At 49.8% G+C, this 19,262-nt stretch overlaps 1 protein-coding gene across 1 annotated transcript in view; it reads left to right on the top strand.

The window, feature by feature from the left end:
- Nucleotides 1–12,702, top strand: part of KCNJ6 (potassium inwardly rectifying channel subfamily J member 6) — a 137,893-nt gene extending 125,191 nt beyond the window's left edge. Inside the window, exon 3 of the mRNA XM_039857689.1 lies at nucleotides 12,356–12,702. Coding sequence (XP_039713623.1) covers nucleotides 12,356–12,681 — 326 coding nt within the window. The 3' untranslated portion in view covers nucleotides 12,682–12,702. The remainder of the gene's footprint in view (nucleotides 1–12,355) is intronic.
- Nucleotides 12,703–19,262: the final 6,560 nt, after the last annotated feature.

Raw genomic sequence — 19,262 nt, 5'->3', positions numbered from 1 at the left:
AGGTTGGGAGATGGATCCCGTGCCTGGGAAATGAGGGCTGTGGCCCCAGGAGAGAGGACGGAGGAGCTGGAGGAGCTCGAGGAGCCGTTCCCTGGAGGAGGAGCAGGGCACGGCCATCACGACACCCCTCCTGACCGCAGGGGTGTCTTACCTCGGGGGAGAGGGGGGTGCTCACATTCACGCAACCACCAGCACTTTTACACCTTCCGATGGGGCGAACCTTTTCTCGTTACATAGTGACCCTTTCATCGCCTGCAATACCTTTCGCCTTAATCCACTTTGTCCCATATCAATACAGCTACACAAGTGTCCTTTGGGTTACTATGACCCGATAGATCTCTTCCTATTATTTTTCTTCAAAACTTCCGTGCCCTTCTGTTTTAGGAATGCCTCTTACAAACAGGATGTAGCTGGATATTTCTAGAACTCGGTATGACCCTCCTCGTCTTTTTCCTAGAGAATGTGTCGAGAGCTTCAAGACAGTGGTCTTCCTTTTTTGCTCACATACTCTACAATTTTTGTCAAACTACTAGGCTTCTCATATTTTTAATCTGACATCTAAAATTATCATGAGTTTAACTGCACATGACTTTTTGACACCGTAAACATTTACATTAAGTATTTAATGATCGCATAATTCATTTAAATATATCCCATGGAATATAAATACCTTGAAATTCAGTACTCATCATCATCCATTTAAAAAACACAAAACAAGCTTTACTTTGAAATTCTGAATTTTCAGTGTCCCTTTTTCTCTTGAACTTATATTTTCATTTTGTCTCCGTCACAGAATTTTATCCTAAGGCATTACATTTTTATGTATCAAAATCTTTTTTTGATCACACTGTCAGATTTCTTTGCAACATAGAAATACATATGTAAGAATACATTTGTAAACTTACATTTTAAAAAAATTCCTATGACCATAAGGCTGTAAGGACTAAATTGTTTTTTTCTAAATAGTTATAATTACGACATAAGTAGAACACGAATGATCAAATTTTGGTCATTATTAAGTAAAAATAGCAAATTTTTATGAGAAATACATCTCTTCAGGTCACAGGTGAAGTTTTATTTTTTACAGGCAGCCATAGATTAATGTTAAACACTGGTATCCTGAGACACGGTTCAGCGTTATTTCTATTCTAATTCTTATTAGTTTAGCCATAAGTAATGAAAATTGTTCCTATAAATATATAAAAGAGAAAATGAGTATTGATAGAGCCTGTCACTCGGTTCCTTGATCTTCTTTGGAGCTGTTTTAAAAATCACATGTTGATTAATTATCAAATATTATTTTAAATGATCTATAAGCTGATAAATGACTTAGGTCCTGTTTCATTTTTGTTGAAAACAAATCGTCAGGAACCAATTGACAAAATGATTTGCCTCTAGTCAGTAGAGTCAATCACATGCTCAATTTCAAGGAATTATACAAAAGGGGGCTTTGTCAAGACATCTCAAATAGCTATTAATTAAATCAGTTATTCTAGTTGAAAGCATCTCTTTTAGCATGATATTTTCCTTTTCTTTTTGAAAAACAGAAATATTATCAATTTCAATAGGCCTTTTTCAAGGAGACATCGAATGGGGAGAAGTTAAGTAGGGTATTTAATAACATTTTAAGAAAAGATAATAAAAACGTTACCCGATAAGCCTGATAAAATGTCGAGGAAACTCTAAAATAATAACTTACCTCTTAGGCATGTTACTTCTTGGCAAAAAAAATAATAATAATGATCTGCTAGATGTGGACATTTTCATCATCTCGTCCTTAAAATCATGCAAAAGGACCAGCCTGAGACTCGCCATCAGGTAGCCTTTCCCACACACGTCTTTCCCACGTGCAGTCCACTTACAGCCCCGTCCGTATCTGAGGCCAGTGCACGAGCAGAGAGGGCACCAGTGGGCACTCACAGCGCCTTCTCCCAACCCCGGATATTCTGGCGCTTCCCGCTCGAGGCAGTGGGTGAAGACAGCGGGCGCCTGGAAGGCCACCGGGGGCACGTGGCACCCCGATTACAAGGATGTCGCTGGGACTGACCATTCTCATTGCCCCTTCGTCTGCAGCCTCAGCGGCCCTTGCGTTCTGGGGCATCGATGCTGGTGGAATGTGGCCCTTTTTCGGTCCAGGGCAAGGGGACCAATTGTGAAAGAAAAGGGGGAAAGAGACTGTGGGTGTGTGCCCGGGCAGACGTGTGTGGGAAAGGCTACCTGATGGTAGCCTGATGAAGCTCTGCAGGTGACACTATGCCCAACCGCCCCACCCCCTCGGGATAAATCACATGCCTAGAGCGCCGCAGAGCAGCCTCTGGAGGCCGGGGGTTGTGGCCTGCCCCAGCGTCCCTCACCACGGTTCCCACAGCAAACTGGCCCTCCATTCCTCCTCTCTCTTCCTGTCCGTCGGGCCTCCCCTGCCCTTCCATACCCGCGACAGTCCCCCTGTGCCCAGCGCGCGTGTCCAGGCACTGGTGCTGCTGAGCGCAGGCTCTCCCGCCCCTCTGGGTGACTTCGTTTCATGCTTCCCTTTCTCCAGCCCCATCGTCTCAGCCACATCTCAGACCTACCCGTTCATCCTCAAAAGTGCATAGAGCATCACCGGCACCGGGAGTCACAAAGGACCTGCCCCATGTGTGAGGGGGTGGCCACTGTCCCCCGCCCCACTTAGAACAAGGGTTTCGTTGCCGGGAAGGGCATCCCGAGAGCTGGGCTCACTCCCTGAGGCTGCTCTGCCCGTCTGGGTCCACCTTTTTGGCTCACGTCCATGTCTTAGCTGGTGCCAAGTTCACCATCAGGAATGCGACCTCGCAATTACAGACTCTGTTTGTGGAACAGTGCGATCCGATTGTGCTGCAATTTCCAGGGTAGCTGGAATAAAACAAAAACCAGACGCTGCCTGGAACTCTCCCCTGAGCTCCAGCAGGGGCCCTGGGAACTCTGTGCCCTGCATTCTAACCGAGTTTAGCCCTTACAAAGCAATGAAGCCTTTGCGGCCCGGGGAACTTGGTGAAAACACATCTAGTTTGAAAACGAGTTCAGAGTATTCCCAACTCGCTTTCCTGATAATGCAGACCCTGCAAAGGCGTTACTCATTCGGGGAGCGCAAACGGGAGTCCGCGTTTTGAAACGTGGGAGCCAACATTTCTAAACAGATTTTTAATGTTTGGGGGGGCAGAATGGAAAGAAGAAGACCAGCCTGGGAATTCTGAGAGTCTAGATGAGCCCCCAAGATCTGCCACTAGCCAGCTGGACTGGGGCAAGCGGTCACTGCCCCAGTGGTCCCCACCCAGCCAGCCCTTCACCAGCTTTCGAGACGATCACGGGAAAGACAGCACCCCGAAACTCAGCTCTGTTTCTCCTGTCACCTTGCTCTCCCCGGTCACTGCCTCTGTTTCCCCATCTGCCATGGGAGGAGTGTGGGTGGCCTGTGAGGTCCCTTCCCCTCAGGCGCAGCGGATTCTGCAGTACACAGAATGTTCTGGCCTCAGCATCCCTTCCCCTCCGATCAGTCCTGCCTCTGGGGTCCTCATCGCCTGGCACACCTGTGAACAGACACAGGATCCGGGTACGTTTTCTCTTCCCATCCATTCTGCAGACAAGCGAATATCAGAAAACAAAAACCAAAAATCTCTGCCAGCACCGCCCACGTCCGCAGGGTTTTGAAACCATCGGAAAGTTGCACATCAGTATGGCTTCTGCCCGCGCGCTGCACCGTTTCGGCAGACGGAAAGCCTCGCAGACATCCTGCACCGATCTCAAGCGGCGGGGCAGCCACGCAGACACCTCACGCACGCCGAGGCTTTGCCACGGGGCCTCGGTTTCCAGCCAAAACGGCGACGTCACGCCTGTCCTCGGGGGCCACGAGCTGCCGTCTCTTCATTTAATCACGGCGCCTTCCCGCCTTGCGCTCACGAAGCTCTGATGTCTCTTCTATTTTCCGCTGAATGTCTAAAATGAACCTCGGTCATGCGGCGGCGGCTGCGGAATCACTCACTGGGCCCTCGCTGTGGACGGCTATGTCCCCCGCCCCCCGGCCACGTCCGCAGCAAGTATGCTCCGGGTGTTAATAAAGTAATCCGTAAACGTGTACAGGAACAGGAGGCTCGTTTTAAGAGAGAACGTCCAAGTTACAAAAATGAGTCTCAGCACTCAAGTCCGGTCCAGCAGGTGCGATGAACTTGGACGGCCACCGGATCTGGGTTCAAATCCCCACCCGGCACCTCACCGGCTTTCAAGACGATCACGGGAAAGACACCGCCCAGCAGCTCAGCTGTATTTCTCTGGTCACCTTGCTCTCTCCGGCTCCACGAGATGCATTTCGAACTTTCTCCGTTCATCCTCCCTCAGCAAACGACCTTATCATCTCTTCCTTCATAAAGGAAATTGAGCACATCCGATGGGCACCCTTCCATCCCCCCCAAAACAAACCCACCACCCTCCTCCCTCTGCCCGCCCTCCCCGTCCGCCCTCCTGCAGGAGTCAGCTCCTGCCCCTCTGCTGTGGGCCTCGTCCCCTCTCGCCTTCTCCGGAAACTCAGGTGACCCACCATCTCCATCCTGCTCTGGTTTTCACACTGAAAGTTCTGTGTCCCAGGACAGCCATCCCCGAGACACGATAGATAAATGCCATCTTTGTCCTGAATAGCCATCTCTCCCACGCCAATGAAGTCTTTACACGGATGTCGTCACGGCATCGTTGCAGAGGGCTTTCGCGACTTACAAAAAAAAAAATTCCTCTTTCCATCGCCATCGATTTCTCATTCCACGTTCCTCAATAACTTCTATCGAGGAGTAGGTCATTATAATGGATTTCGAGTCTGTGGAATAAGATTGAAAAGCGAGTGGAACCCGGAGATGGATGCCAGACGGGAAAAGGCATCACATCCTCCTCCCCGAAGCTAAAATGATTCCATCCTCCCATCTAGACATTAGCAAAATGACCTCCTCCCGCTGCCCTGGACTGTTCTCCAAGGTTAGCAACTCCAGTGTCGATGCCACCATGTGTGTCACCAGGACTTGCCAGGTAACAGGCCAGGCCCCCACGGCTCTCCTGAGGAGCATTCTGAGAGCGTGGCCAGCGGGTGGCCGCTCTGGGGGTCCGAGCTATGCGTCCGGCTCCTTGCAAGACTGTGGCCCACAACTCAGCAGACAGAGCAGCCTGAGCTCGGCAGCCCTATGTCATGGGGAAACCCTCCGAACCCTCTTCTGGGCTCCTCCGGCCTTGAACCCCAAGTCCTAGCTCCTGTGGGGAACATTTGAATTCTTGTGAAAGCGTTTGAGAAAGGCAGCGGAGGTCCCGAGAGCCCCTGATGTCCCCTCAGGACTGGCTGAAGAGGGTCTCTGCAGAAGTGGCCTCGGAACACTGAGATAACACCGGTGACAGCTGACACATTGTGCTGGCTCGGACCATGCGCCCCAGTGTGAGGTTACGTCCTCACGCTACGTCAACGCAAACCGAGCCACGGAGCCTGCCTTCCATGGCCATCCGGCTCCGGTCAGCTGTTAACTGTCACAGACCAGAGCGTGACGACAGAGAATGTGAGGTGCGGCCAGGCCAGCAGCCCAGGAGACAAGTGCCACCGCGAAGCCAGGCTCTTATCGCAGTTCCCGAGAGGAGGGGACCATGTGGGAAACGCCAGGGTCAGTCCGAGGCAGAAGGATGCGGGGAGACTGGCGGGAGGCTTGACTGTCCGGGGATGGATGGGCGAGGCAGGGAAGCAGGCCCAGGATGGCCCGGGCCGGGCAGTTCCGGGGGACTCCAGGTGTCGGAGCTGTCCCTAGTTTCCTAGGCCCTGCCCTGGAGTGGCCAGGGCAGGTGAACGGTGGCCCAGGAGCACGAGAGCTCCACGAAGGAGGTGACTGGGGGGTGGGCTCTGGACCGTTGGTCGTACTTGAAAATCACTCTCACAAGAAATCGGTTACTGTCGACCCAGAGGGACGGGGTGGCCCTGGGGGCAGGGTCGCTCCAAGGACGTCCAAGCGTCGGAACACAGGAAATAAAAGACACGGTTAATACAGCCAGGAAGCACTGCTCCCCCGCCCACCCGGACCCCAATAACATACGCACCCCTCAGCCAGTTCTTTGCACCCATAAGACACTCTTAGAAAGACAAGCCAAAGACAGTCTCCAAAGAAGTGAGCTGAAAACGAAGAATCAGACCAGCATCTTCAGGACACACTAAGGACAATGACAACTGTGCTTAATAGATGGTGTCCCTGACGAGGAACGTGGGAAGGGCTCCGCACGGTGCTGGACACTCATGTATGATGGCATCTAACGCATGACTTGTCCCCTCGCACTGGGACAGGGGAGGGGTCTGTCCCCCCTCTACCTGACCCGCACACACAACACTGTACATTCCTGTACAACCCGCCCGAGGCGATCGCAAACACACCGTGACTCGCATCCCGGTACCTGCTGTTCCCTCCCCACCCCCACCCCGGGCACTCTGCTGACCATCTCCTGGCACACCAGCTGGAACATTCCGGCCTCCCTCCCAGAGGAACAGTGAGAGGACACAGCAGAGGTGAGTTCCCGGAGAAATGCAATGTCATTACTCCATTCCTCCTGGCCTTAAAAGGCAGGGCCAAGTCAACGGTGACGCTGCAGGAGTGTGGTGTCACCAGGAGAACAAGCCAGAGTGGTGACTGCAGACTGACGGACATTCCTGTCACTGCCCGAATCGAACACTCAGGCTAGAACCTGGACCCCCACCGGGGAGACGGGGGAGGGTTTACTTTGCCACATCCCAGTTTTCCTTTGCTCCTCGTAAACATTTGATTCTCGTCCAACATCAAAAAACCTGTATCTAAAGCGTGAGACCCTCCTCGGTGACGCTTCGCCACCCGTGTGGAAGGCAGAGATGAGTCGATATCTCTACCGTCAATCAATACTTCCCGATCGATAGCAGACGCCGACTCGAGCAGGCTCTCTGGTCACGCACCACGCACGCGTTTACGAGGACACGCTCATTCAGACCGGCCTCGCACTCCACAAGCCAAACCGAATTTTCGGCAGGTCAGGAAAGATTCCAAATTCGAGGAAAGGGTGCTGGTTCCTTAACAGAGCTGTAAACAGAATTTACCCCGATTTCGTTAACTGCTCACAGTCAGTTGAAAAACCAGGAAATCCCAACAGATCACAAGAAAGGCTGTAGGTTATGACTAGATCTGTGGACATCTTGAGATCCTTCTGATAGTAAAGAAGGATCGGATTTATGAGCAAGCTCTAGAAAAGGCAGCTAGGTGCCTCTCCATGTATTGTTTCTGGGCCTAGCAGCTACTGCCCAAGGAGGAGAGATGCCTGGGGAGGTGACAAGTGCCAGCCTGCTCCCCAATCCCTGAACAGCCCCGGCAGCCATGGCGTAATGGTTTGGACAAATGTTCACTTACTGAACACGGTTCAATGGATTCACTGTCACCAAGACCCAAACCTTCCCAAACAGGCAGGATGCAAACTACGCTTTTCCAAAACTTGTCCAATATGTCACCTTAAGACCAGATTTATTAGACAGCCCATAAGAAGATGCCTTTTCTTTTACAAATACATGGCCCCTATTGTATTCCCTTCTTGGCAGTGGATTTGCGTGTCAGTCTGTAAAGATCTTATGTATTTTCAAAGACCCGTCGCTTTTGGTTTAAAAACCTTTAAGATTTCTTTTTCAAAAGAAAACGCCTGTTTTCCTGCAGTCGATCCTTCTCACGCCTACTTCGTCATGTCTCCTCCCGCTGTGGGAAGGCACCTTCGAATCTTTCCGAAATGATTCCGAGGAGAGGACATGGGGTCTGGAGGTTGCTTGGCAGGGACGCCGTTAACGTGAGGAGCGATTTCAAACATGCTTGAAGCATTTCCTTTCTTTCTCCAGTTGTATTGGGATGTCGCTGACATACCACGGTGTGTAAGGAGCACAACATCGTGATCCGACTTGCATATACTGTGAAACGAGCACCACAATAGGTTTAGGAAATATCCATCATCGCAGATAGATACGAAAGAAAAAGAAAAAAGCTCTTAGGTGAGAACCTTTCTCGACAAGTTTCAAATGTGCCACACGCAGCGTCGCCCACTGTCATCCTGCCGTGCGTGACATCCCAGCACTTAATGACTGAAATTACGACTGGGAGTTCGTGCCTTTTGACTCCCTCCCTCCGATTCCCCCCTCCCCCTCCCCACAAATCTGATCTCCTTTTCTGTGAGTCCACTGGCTTGTCCTCTATTCCACGTGTAGTGAGATCAGACGGTGTTGGTCTTTCTCAGGGGTTCCGCTCCGACAGGCCGTGAACCAGGAGGAGCGCAAAGCAGTCCTCTGAGAACAGGGTGATTGTGTCACTCTGCGAACTGATCACACGTGGCTCTCGAGGTGCAAACTGCATGAAAACATACACGATTATACAAAGGTGATAGAAGCGAACTACGCCTAGGCCAGGCCTAAGCTCTACTTACGTCTCAGTTAAGGCTCTCCGCTTCCGTTGACTGCCAAAATATCAGAGTCGCAGGCCTCACGGAAAGCCGGGAGGGCAGGGTCCCGGTCCGCCCCCTTGTCACACGCGCGTCACCCAGCTACTCCAGACAATGGCGTTGCCCGTGCACATCTCACAAGCAGAAACGAATCTCGGTTGGGGAACTAAAAGTCGCTTTCGTAGGCGTGAATGACCCTTTCTCCCTAGCAACTGTGCTGCCTTCACGAGACCCTCCTCTTAACCTTCGGCCTTCTAGAAAACTGTCCAGATGCCAATTCGTGAGACCTAGGCCCCCTGACACCACCAGTTGCCACAAGATGTCATATGTGGCTTTTCTTGAAGTGTCTGTTTCGAAATGCTACCACCTTAGTCCAGAGCCTGTTGGCGAATGATGGATGGAGACTTCAAGACCCACGGAGCTCCTGCGAGCCCCAAGCACCCTGGGGCCCATGCTTCAAGGCCCCGCTAAAGGCGTCCCGAGCCGGAAGGCTCCCCAGCCGGCCCCACCGCCCTCCAGCTTGGACTTGACTATGCTCATTACTTAACTCACTACTAAATTTGTGACTTTATCAACTACTTTGGTGAGAATAGGATTAGGAGTATACATGCAGAACGCCTTCTTTTAGACATTAAAAAAATCCACGTTTCAATTTGGTTTCGCAAAGCTAGAGGTGAACTTCACCGGCCTTCCAATATTTGGGTCACAGAAGGAGCAAAACTGTTTCTCAAGAGATTTCTAAGCTGAGCCTAAGGGAGGTGCGTTGTTATTTAAACGACCGGCCGGACCTACTGAATGAAAATCGCTGTGATGTTACAGCAGAGGTTACGCTGCACGGCTTCCTGGGCACCGCGTGGCTCTCCCGCACGAAGGCTGAAGGCTGACACGCACAAGGGTAGCACGCTTCGTTTCAGGGCGAACTCAGAGCCGTTCTCACTGAGGAGGACAAGGAGTAAAGGAAGCATCACACCACATGGCCTGGCATTTGCAATAAAAAGGCAAAGAGTCCACGGTCAATTCTTTGCTTCTGAATACTGGCAATATAGATTAATGGTACAGTATTTGAGAGTGGGGAGGGCGCCTTGTACCCAATTTATCTTATTAGAGGCATATTCTCAGAAATGCTGATATGATACCTGTCTGCTGAGTGAACACCTCTGGCTTCTTCCAGAGGGCTCTCTCTCTTGCAGATGGCTTTCATCGGATTGGTATTCTGCACAAAACGTTGCTGCGAGTCTAAAAATAGGGATCTGCCTGTAAAATCCCTGCCCCGCGGGGCCTGACTTCGTGTTTGCTCAGTGCCTCTTACAGACTCCTTAGCCGTGCCTCTGTTTGGGTTCCTGGCTCTTAGGCGGACCAGGCTTTGCCTTCTCCACCCGTAACACGCACCCGCTCCCCCTCCCCTCCTTACCTGTCACATAGCCTGCTCAGGGACGAAAGGGCCACCAAAACCACGGGCTGTTTCTCCGCACCGCAAGTCAGATTCTTCAAAGATTAACCGGAGATTCAAACGGAGACGCAATCGGTGGAGAAATTAGGAAATGAAATAGTTTTTTAAAGACACACACACGCACATACACCTTTGGGCTTTGGGGAACTAACTTAGGCCAGATAGCTGCTATGGAAATCACACAGCCCCCACAAACATAAAGTCGAAGGCTCATCTGGACCTGAGGCCACTCCCAGGGGCCCATCCCCCCCCCTGCCCCGGTGGCCTTGCCTCAGCAGTGACATCTGCGCCACTCAGCATCTCCTCATTTCTCCTGGGACTGTGGGGCCAGATTCCACAGGGATGTGACAAGGGTCGTCTCTGCCCCACAGGTTCCTCGTCCATACAACTGGGATAGAATAATCTCACCTACCCACGGGGTCGTTACAAAGATTAAATGACATAGAGAAAGTAAAGAACTTATAGCAACTACTTAGGAACGTTACATGAAGATGGTGATGAAGATGGTGAGGAAGATGATGCTGACAATGATAAGGAAGAAGAAACTTGGGGAACATCACTCATGGCTCAAGTCCTCCACGCCACGTCGCCCTCCCCAGTCCCGCCTTGCTCACCTCTAAGTTGACTCTTAGTGGTGGAATTTCCCAGTTATTCGCACGGAAAGCAGTCAAGGTGGCTCTGTGGGCAGCGTCTTACTCTACTGAAACCCAACTTCTGACTCACTGTCAAGGAAATAAAAATGCACGAGCAGCTTAGTCGAAACACGGGAGACACAACTGCGTATTTCTGTTTAACTCCATTAAACAGAGCGCAGAGCCAAGGACACCACAGATATAGTTCAGGCCCTAGAGGCGTCAAGCCTCCTTCGTCCCCTGCCCCCACCAGACATTCAGAAGGCCCCTGGCGTGTGAGTCCCCGTGAGCCCTCATCAGGAGGGGACGTGAGCAAGCATCCTCACTTCCAGAAGCCCCAGGAGGAATATCTGATTCCGAGCCACTGCAGGCGGTGCTCCTGCGGGTCAGCCAGGGGAACGCTTCGGTTTGGGGCCGGAGCGAAGGCTGTGCTGGCTCGGGCTCTGACCGCCGACTCGGGACGATCGCTTGAGTCCCTGGCTCCCACTTTTTTCTTCCAGCCACAGGGAGCAAGCACAGTGCTGTGGGAACGTGGCGTAGCTCCGAGTCCTCTGTGTAAACACCCACAGGTGTCTTCTTGCCCCTACTGCACCTGAACTCAGCACGGCAGTGGCCTGATATGTCGTATGGGCTGTCCCCAGCGAGCGACATTCTGCCCGCCTGGCTGCTTTCCTGAATGAATGAACACGGGGGCGCAGGAGGACGTTCCTGAGTCCTAGGTACTTGTACCTCCGTGGGCTACTGATTCCATTAAAAAAACTTTTTAATGATATTTTATAACGGAATTAGTATAAGGATGAATGCATGAACATTTTTTCCTACCCCAAGTTTATTGTTTTCTTCTGATTTTAAAAGAAGTTAACGTTTTTCATGGGTCCCTGAGCGTACTGGGGGCACTGGACTCACCCAGTTAAAGGAGAAGTCACCCGACGGAAGAGAGAGTGAAGCCCCCATGTCCTCTGAGGGGTCCCAAGAGAACTTTTGACCTCGGGAAAAAATGCGCCAACGGCATTCTCGTATTTGATGCCGAGCCTGTTACCCAGTTCTCTTTTCCAAGGAGGTGGGTGGAGTTTCTCTCATTCTGTCATTTCGCATTTAAAAGAAATGCCACCTGTGTTTCCCAGGCTGCCAAGGGCCCGTGTGGCATGTCTGTGCAAATTACAAAAGGCTTCTTATGGGTAAGGGGTGTGGGGGTGGCTTTAAAGTCTTACGTTACTGCACAGTCTGAACTATCCCCACCGGGCCTGAGGAAGGTGACAGCTCAGATGGGCATCCCTTTCAACCTCATCTGGGGACCAGTCACGGCCACACAGCACGGCACTGGGAGGGTGACAGTGACCTGTGGCCTCCAGCCTGAGGGCATTTTAGGTGCAGTTCCAGAAGCCAAACTCTCCCTTCCTTCTGTAGCCGCATCATGCAGGCCCCAGAGGGACTTGGGCAAAGCGGTGGGAGGTCAGACGCATGACCTCAGGGCTCCCCCACAGCCAAACGTGGACGAGACAAGCCACCTGAGTGTACACCTGGGTGCGTGTGCACCTGTGCGCGTGTGCACACACACTTCCCCGTTCGTGTTTGTGCATGGCCAGAATGCTCATGTCGTCCCCACCCCCAGCACTCCACTGGGGGCCTGGACTCCCCAGCACGGGCCCGGTGCATACGACACGAACGACACCTCCTCAGCGGTGGCACCCCACCCAGGTCACAGCCCGGGTGCCACGCCCCACCCAGGTCACAACCCGGGCAGCCCGCCCAGCCCCGCGGCCACGCAAGCCCCATGCTCGCGCATACTAAGGCCCCGTTCTTCTCTCCGCAGGGATGACGTGCCAGGCCCGAAGCTCCTACATCACCAGTGAGATCCTGTGGGGGTACCGCTTCACCCCCGTGCTGACCCTGGAGGACGGGTTCTACGAGGTCGACTACAACAGCTTCCACGAGACCTACGAGACCAGCACTCCGGCTCTGAGTGCCAAGGAGCTGGCCGAGCTGGCGGGCAGGGCGGAGCTGCCCTTGAGTTGGTCAGTGTCCAGCAAACTCAACCAACATGCAGAACTGGAGACGGCGGAGGACGAGAAGAACCCGGAGGAGCAGACAGAAAGGAATGGTGATGTGGCGAACCTAGAGAACGAGTCGAAAGTCTAGTCCCCTGGCTGGGCCGCCCCTCCCCGCCCCACACGGCCTTTCCCCGGCTCGCCGTCACTTTCCTCTCTCTTTCTTACTTTGTTCTTCCTTTATATTTAATTTTGGCATTACCAGAAAACGAATCTTCAAGGTGTAAAATATCGACCTGCCCTCCCTCAGTTACTCGGATTGATGAGGCGGACGCGGTTGTGGTTAGGGGGGCAATACGCCCTCGCTGGTGGCCCAGCCCCGGTCTCCTTCCTCCATGCCCCACGCCCGGCTCCTAGGGGTGTAAGCTACTCCCTGTATGTGTTGGACAAGAGCAGATCACTCAGAGCGTGTCGGAGGTTTGCCCTGGGATGCGACCAGTTGGCATCCGTGCAGCAAGACATGGAGTCCAGCCATCCATTTTGTAGATCCCAACACATTTCAAGTCCAGGGTAAGGTGCTCGCCCCACACGGGCATCGCAGCTGTAGGACGCAGGTGAGGTAAAGACAGGGCACTATACATACATCTGCCTTACGTAGTTATTTTTTTTTTTTTTTGCAGTTAGTAATAGGACCCAGCATGTACAAAGTACTGTAGAACACAGCTTCCAAATAATGTACATACATGTATAATTAATTTAGGCTTAGATCTATAACTTTAGAAATAAGATAAAAAAAAAAAAGGAAAGAAAAAAGATCTGCAAGGACAGTAGGCATTTCTGTTCCGACGTCTTCGTTTTCCGAATTCCTTCGGTCCCGTCGACGCTGGCCCTTCCGTGCACGGCCTTTGTTCTGCGTCCCGTTCGGGTACCTCACCGATTCCTCGCTGACCCTTTCACCAAATCTAATAAGCCATAGGTCCCAGGGAAGATGGGAGGTCCAGGAGATGGCAAAGCCCACCACCAAGACGCTGATATACTGTGAAATGTTTACAAAACCGAGGTCTCTCTTTTAAGATAACGAGAGCCTCACGGACTAGCCCAGGGGAGAAGTCCAGGAGGGAGCCGTTCTCCGGCCCGTAGCCAGTGACGTGTTTATGCTTTCACACGAATTCTCACCCTTCGTAGAACAATAGTTTGAGAAACCACCAAAAAAACATCGATTCTCCAGCCGTTCCACTCTGTAATCGGGAGAAACTACAGACTATTAAAAAGCGAGACATGGGAAGTTCGCAGAAGATGGTTTGGCTCTAAAGCCATGAAATTCGTGACTTACAGTGGGCACGCACGCCGTGACCATTGCCCTCACACGCTCTGACTTCATCTGCTCTTTCTCCTGTCCCTGGGGCTTATCCGTCGGCAATTCTTGCATTGTTATTTATTCTTATCCTTATTCTTTTATTATTTCAAAATGGCCAGAGTTCAAGTTTCGAAGAATAGATGAACCATCTTGGCGATGTCTAAGAAATCTCCTGAGGGTGTGCCACAAGTTAGAAATCAAATCCAAAGTGTCTCTCGATCAAAAGAAAACAAACAAAAAAATCTGCAGCTTTATTTCATTGTAATCCGCAAAGATAAAGGTAGAAAGAGAGAGAGAGAGAGAAGGAAGGAAAGAAGGGAGGGAGAGGGAAGAAAGGAGGAAAGGATTCTGTACTGAAAATCTAAATTTCAAAACAAATTCAAATGAAGAAAAGGAAAAGGAAGAGAATCTTAGACAGAACCTCAAGGGCAGGTGGAGATTTTGCACTGTAATAAATTTTTCACCTTAGTTTTGCAATTGTAAACTGTTTGTTCCCTCACACGGTCGCCCATCATAAACATCCATTGGCTGGATTCATGTTCATTTGTGGCTCCGACAGCTGTGCTGCAGTTTGAGGACACTGTCTACCAAAAAGCATGTTCCAGAGATAAGGAAAGTGGCCCCCCACTCTAACATGGGGTCTCTCTTCTCCCACCTCCGAGACTTCGCATCAGGACGATAGCTTCTTGGCACTGACTTGATGGAAAACAAAGCTGTTGGCCACAGCTCTTTCCTGTTTGCCAACTTTTTGCATCGAATATCTGCTGAATCACTTATTCACGCCACACATTCTCAGGAGGAGGTCGCAGCTGAGGAAAGGGGGAGCCCTGTGCACTTCTCACCGGGCTCCGGGGACATGCTGTGGCCTCACAAAGAGAGCTAGGGATGTTGCAGGCATGGCAGGGTAGCACAAGCAAGGCGGAGCAGAGGCTGCAAAGAGGCTGCTAACTCAGCTCTTGAAGACGTGTTGGGCCTTTTTTTAAACCCCCAACTGAGGCTTAAAGGGCAACACGCACCCTGTTGCCTGGTTAGAAAAGCAGCTCGGGCCTTTGAGCACAACAGAACAAAGAGACTTGACAACCCTCTGGTCCCACACACGCGTGTGTGCGCGCGCGCACACACACACACACACACACACGTCAGTTCTGTACCTGTGACGGGGCGCCAGCTGTGAGGCCTTTCCCTATTTCTCACTGTTTTTGGTGTCAATGTAGCCAGAGACAGAACACGAACCAAATGTCGTTTTTGTAATGTGAGCCTCTGACTCTACGTGAGGATGCTCCAGGAGAAGCTTTTACTAGAATGTCCCTATCAAACATGTCTATTTTTCTACAGTTATCGATAACACAATTTAACAGCATATTTTGTGTCAGCTGTTAACATTTGGAACTGGAAGAAGCTTATTAAGACGGAATTCTCTGAGCGGCAAATATTGGATGGTGTTTTTCATGAAGACAGTTCAACGAAGATGCTCCCCGCACCCCGATTCCCAGCCCCCATATTCCATATCCGGACCCCAATCACTCGGTCATCTTGCTAGCAAATCAAGTGCTATGATAATAAATATATCTATTTTAATGCAGCGGGACCCATAACGAATGAGGCTCATTCTCAACTTGATATTTTGGTCTGTTTGGCTCGCGTGTTTGAGTCTCCTAGAAGCATAGCCGGGTCCATCGGCAGATGAGCACTTCAGACTAAAGGGTGACAGTGGCTGCAGCTGACCCTAACGTGAAGAAAAGAGCAGATTCAGCTGGCAGTGTGACCCCCAAGGGCTGCCGAGACCCTCAGCTTCTCACAGTCACCTACACCAACAAGCTTTCCAACTGGAAGAACCTACTCACTCACTCAGAGCCCATTCTACGTAACCAGCATCATCGTTTATGCTGTCGGCTGTCACCTGGGCAATGAGCACATTTGCAAGTCATCGTTTGTCTAGTCCTTAGAAACAGAGCATTTGCAGCCTGGTTGATCCAAGTAACGGCCACTCCGTGTCCATCGGGAGAAAGCCTCTCTGCCCCGCTCCTTCCCTCCATCGGGCCTTTTTTTCTCTTTCCTTTGTCGTTCCGTTCCAGACCCATCGATGGAGTCCATTATCTTATGTTCCCTAACAGAAACCCAGCCGCTGTCTCTAAAAATGTCAGCCGATTTCTCAAGCACAATTTTCTCTTCCGGGTTTAACCAAACTAGGGCCCTAAAATGTCTAGTTTTCATTATAGTCTAATTAAAAAATTATTTGTGACTTAATTTAAAAGCCTAAATTCTGAAGTCTCCAAAGCAACACTGTTATGTTTTCCCTCCCCACATTTTCTTACATTTCAAGTTTCTCGCTTCTTCTCCTTTGCCTTTTTATTTAGATTTAAGCAGGTGTCTTGGGGATGCTCAGAAACTGTTTATAAAGGTGGGAGCTGATGGACAGAGGCGGCGGCTATAAAAATGTTGTTAAAAAAACTACTTGAACTCACCAAAAGAAGGTGAAATCATTTGATTAGCTGAGCGATTCGAGATTTCGAAAAACTAAAATATTCACGGTCGCTTCCCAGACAGCTCGCCAACAGTGTGCTTAGCTTTCGGTCTTTCTCTCCTTGACTTGGGTGATGTGATACTCTGTGTGATTCGGAAGAGTCAGTAAGGGAGCCGAAAATGAAATGTAACCACTGATCGTCTTCTACTGTTTCCTCTCCATGGATGGCCATAAAGTCAAAAAAACGTAGGCAACACATACGTAAGAGATGATTCGTTGAAGCTCCAATTACCATATATGATAGTTCGATAATATTATCATGTTTCTAGGCTTTATGGCCAAGTGGTATTTAAGAAAATGTTACCTTTTAATTTAAAATGGAACGAAACACACCTCCTCCTAACATTTGTGCCCTTAAAGTCTTAGCGAGTTTCTGAGGCAGAGTGTCATCTCGAGGTCCAAACTCCGTCAGGTCACTAAGAGACTTGGACAAAGCACGTGCGATGACAGCAATGACAGCGATTACGCTGCCCTACTGTGTGCTGCTGGGGCACTCAGAGAACTTGCACAGATTATTTCATCTCATTCTAATCCACCAATGAGAGCTCGAGTATTATAATTTACATTTTATAGACGGAAAACTAGGGTTTGGGCAAATCCCCACGATTATAAGGCCAGCAAATTATGGACACTGGTCTCAAATCCAGGTGCCCAGGCTTAAGCTATGGGCAATTTTTACTACAAAACAGCGTTGGCAAACCAAATCCGCTCACAGAATCTGGCCCACTGCCTGTTTTTTGGACCTCTGCAAGCTAGGAATGATTTTACACTTTTAAATGGTTGGGGCGGGCAAGGGGAAGAAACGAAAGAAGAATATTTTGTGAAGTGAAAATTATATGAAATTCTAATTTCGGTGTCCATAAATAAAGCTTTATTGGAGCACAGGCACACCTATTCATTCTGTATTGCCGATGACTGCTTTCACATTACACCAGCAGAGCTGAGAAATTAAAGCAAGACCCCGTGGCCGAGAGACTAAAATATTTACTATCTGGCCCTTTACAGGAAAAGTTTGCTGACCCTGCACTGTACTAGTAAATGCTATTAGTACCATTAAGTACTATAAATTATTAAGTATTATACTGTAGTATTAAGAGATTCCTGGACAACTTAGAATAATGACGTTCTTTTCCAGCATAAATCGATTGCAGCCACTCATTGGTCTGTTCAAGGGAAAATAACCCAGATTTTGGTAAGGGAGACTTTGAGAGCCCAGCCATATAGTCAGGTCTCAAAGAAAGACTCCCTTCTTTTTATAACCATCCCTCTAGGGTGGTGAATAAAATAAACAGCCAGCCAGAATTCAGCAGCCACCTCGAAAGTTCTGTGGTGAAACTAGCCATTAATGAACAGTAAAAAAAAAAACAATGGAAACTCCCAGTGCAGAGACTGAGCTCGGGCTTCGCTGGCACCCACTGGCGCTTAGATGTGCACATAATGGGGCTGCATCACTCTGTTCAGTGGGGCGAACTGGATTGCAGTGGCTGCTGCACATCCGACCAGCTCCCCCTCCTGCACCTGCCTTCTCCCTTCGCTCCCTGGGAGAACCAGAGTCCTGAGCTGTCTCTGTGTCTCCTCGTGAGTTTTCTCTAGCCCACAGCACCCCAGTGTGATGAGTTGAAGCTTGACCTACTGTGCGTGGTTAACTGTGCTGGTTCTGGCTCCCTCCCGTAGCTCAGCTAAAAGTTTAATATGTAAATGAAGAATTAAACGCTTCTCTTGGAAAATCAACGGGTTCTCTGAAAAGAGCTCAAGGAGAAATGAGAGTTGTGAAGGGTTATTGGGCTGTTTGCTGCTTTCTGAATCTGAAGCAGAAGATAAAGATTGGTAATTATGGAAATAATGGGTGGGAGAAATCCAGGCAGTGGGGTTTTGAGATAAGTCGCTATTAAACAGTGTTCTTTAGTGTCGCTAAGCTGAACTCGCCTGTGTTCTGAGAAAGCATTCCCAAGCCAGACGTAGGTCAGCCAAGCTAGGTTTTTAATCTCTTTCGTTCCATTGAAAAATACGTCGTTTTCTTATGAGTGCTTTCCTAGAAATTACGTACAAAAGAAAACATTTTGTAACAGATCATTGTGATGTTGTGTTGCCAACACATAAATGATGGAAATTGAGATGGATTTGGTCCTGTGCCTGAAACTAAGTAGGTAACGCATGACACCTGCAACGTAGATCACGCAAAGGGCTCGCCACCTCGCGACAGCACGGGACAGCATAACAGCTGAGTGGGAAGGGGAGAAAAAGTCTCGAAGTTCAACACCGTGAAACTAAATAAATGTAAAAGGAGTCAAAGTTTTACTTGGCCTCATTGCCTTGGAAAAAGAAAGCTTCACGCATCCACCTTATTCAAGTAGGGGAGTCCTGGGGAAAGAAGCAAAATACTTTAAGATACATTAGAATAGTTCCTGGAGGTGGTCCGCATGACTAAGTGATGCAGATTTGTCACCACTAAAAATGGTATTTACAAACTTACTTTTACAGACTACCCCCCGCAGGCGTGAATCCTAATGGGTCAATGGTCAGTAGAGAATTGTGACCACATAGGCAACAGATCTCAGTTTCAGAGAACGAGATGCCCCTACTGACACAGCGTTAGTGATCGTTTCAAGACGAAGGCTCTGCGCTCACTGTGGTAACGCTGATCGGGAATACTGTGATACCAAACAAACAGCCAACCTTTATAAGCAAATGAAGAGCTGTTTTTCTCAGGCAATGTAAATACCTGCTACCCACAGGCACTAGTGAAATAAACATGTAATTCATCATCATTTCCAAAACCCTGGTAGAAATCATAAAACATCCATCCAAAGGAGCAAGCTATCCCTGGAGCCTAAGGTCAGACCTAATTGAT

The sequence above is a fragment of the Pteropus medius genome, unplaced genomic scaffold (genome assembly GCF_902729225.1).
Source record: "Pteropus medius unplaced genomic scaffold, Ma_sr-lr_union100, whole genome shotgun sequence".
In the NCBI taxonomy this organism is placed as follows: Eukaryota; Metazoa; Chordata; class Mammalia; order Chiroptera; family Pteropodidae; genus Pteropus; species Pteropus medius.
The sequence above is the reverse complement of the archived record's forward strand: the minus strand, read 5'-3'. Positions and strand labels throughout refer to the sequence as shown.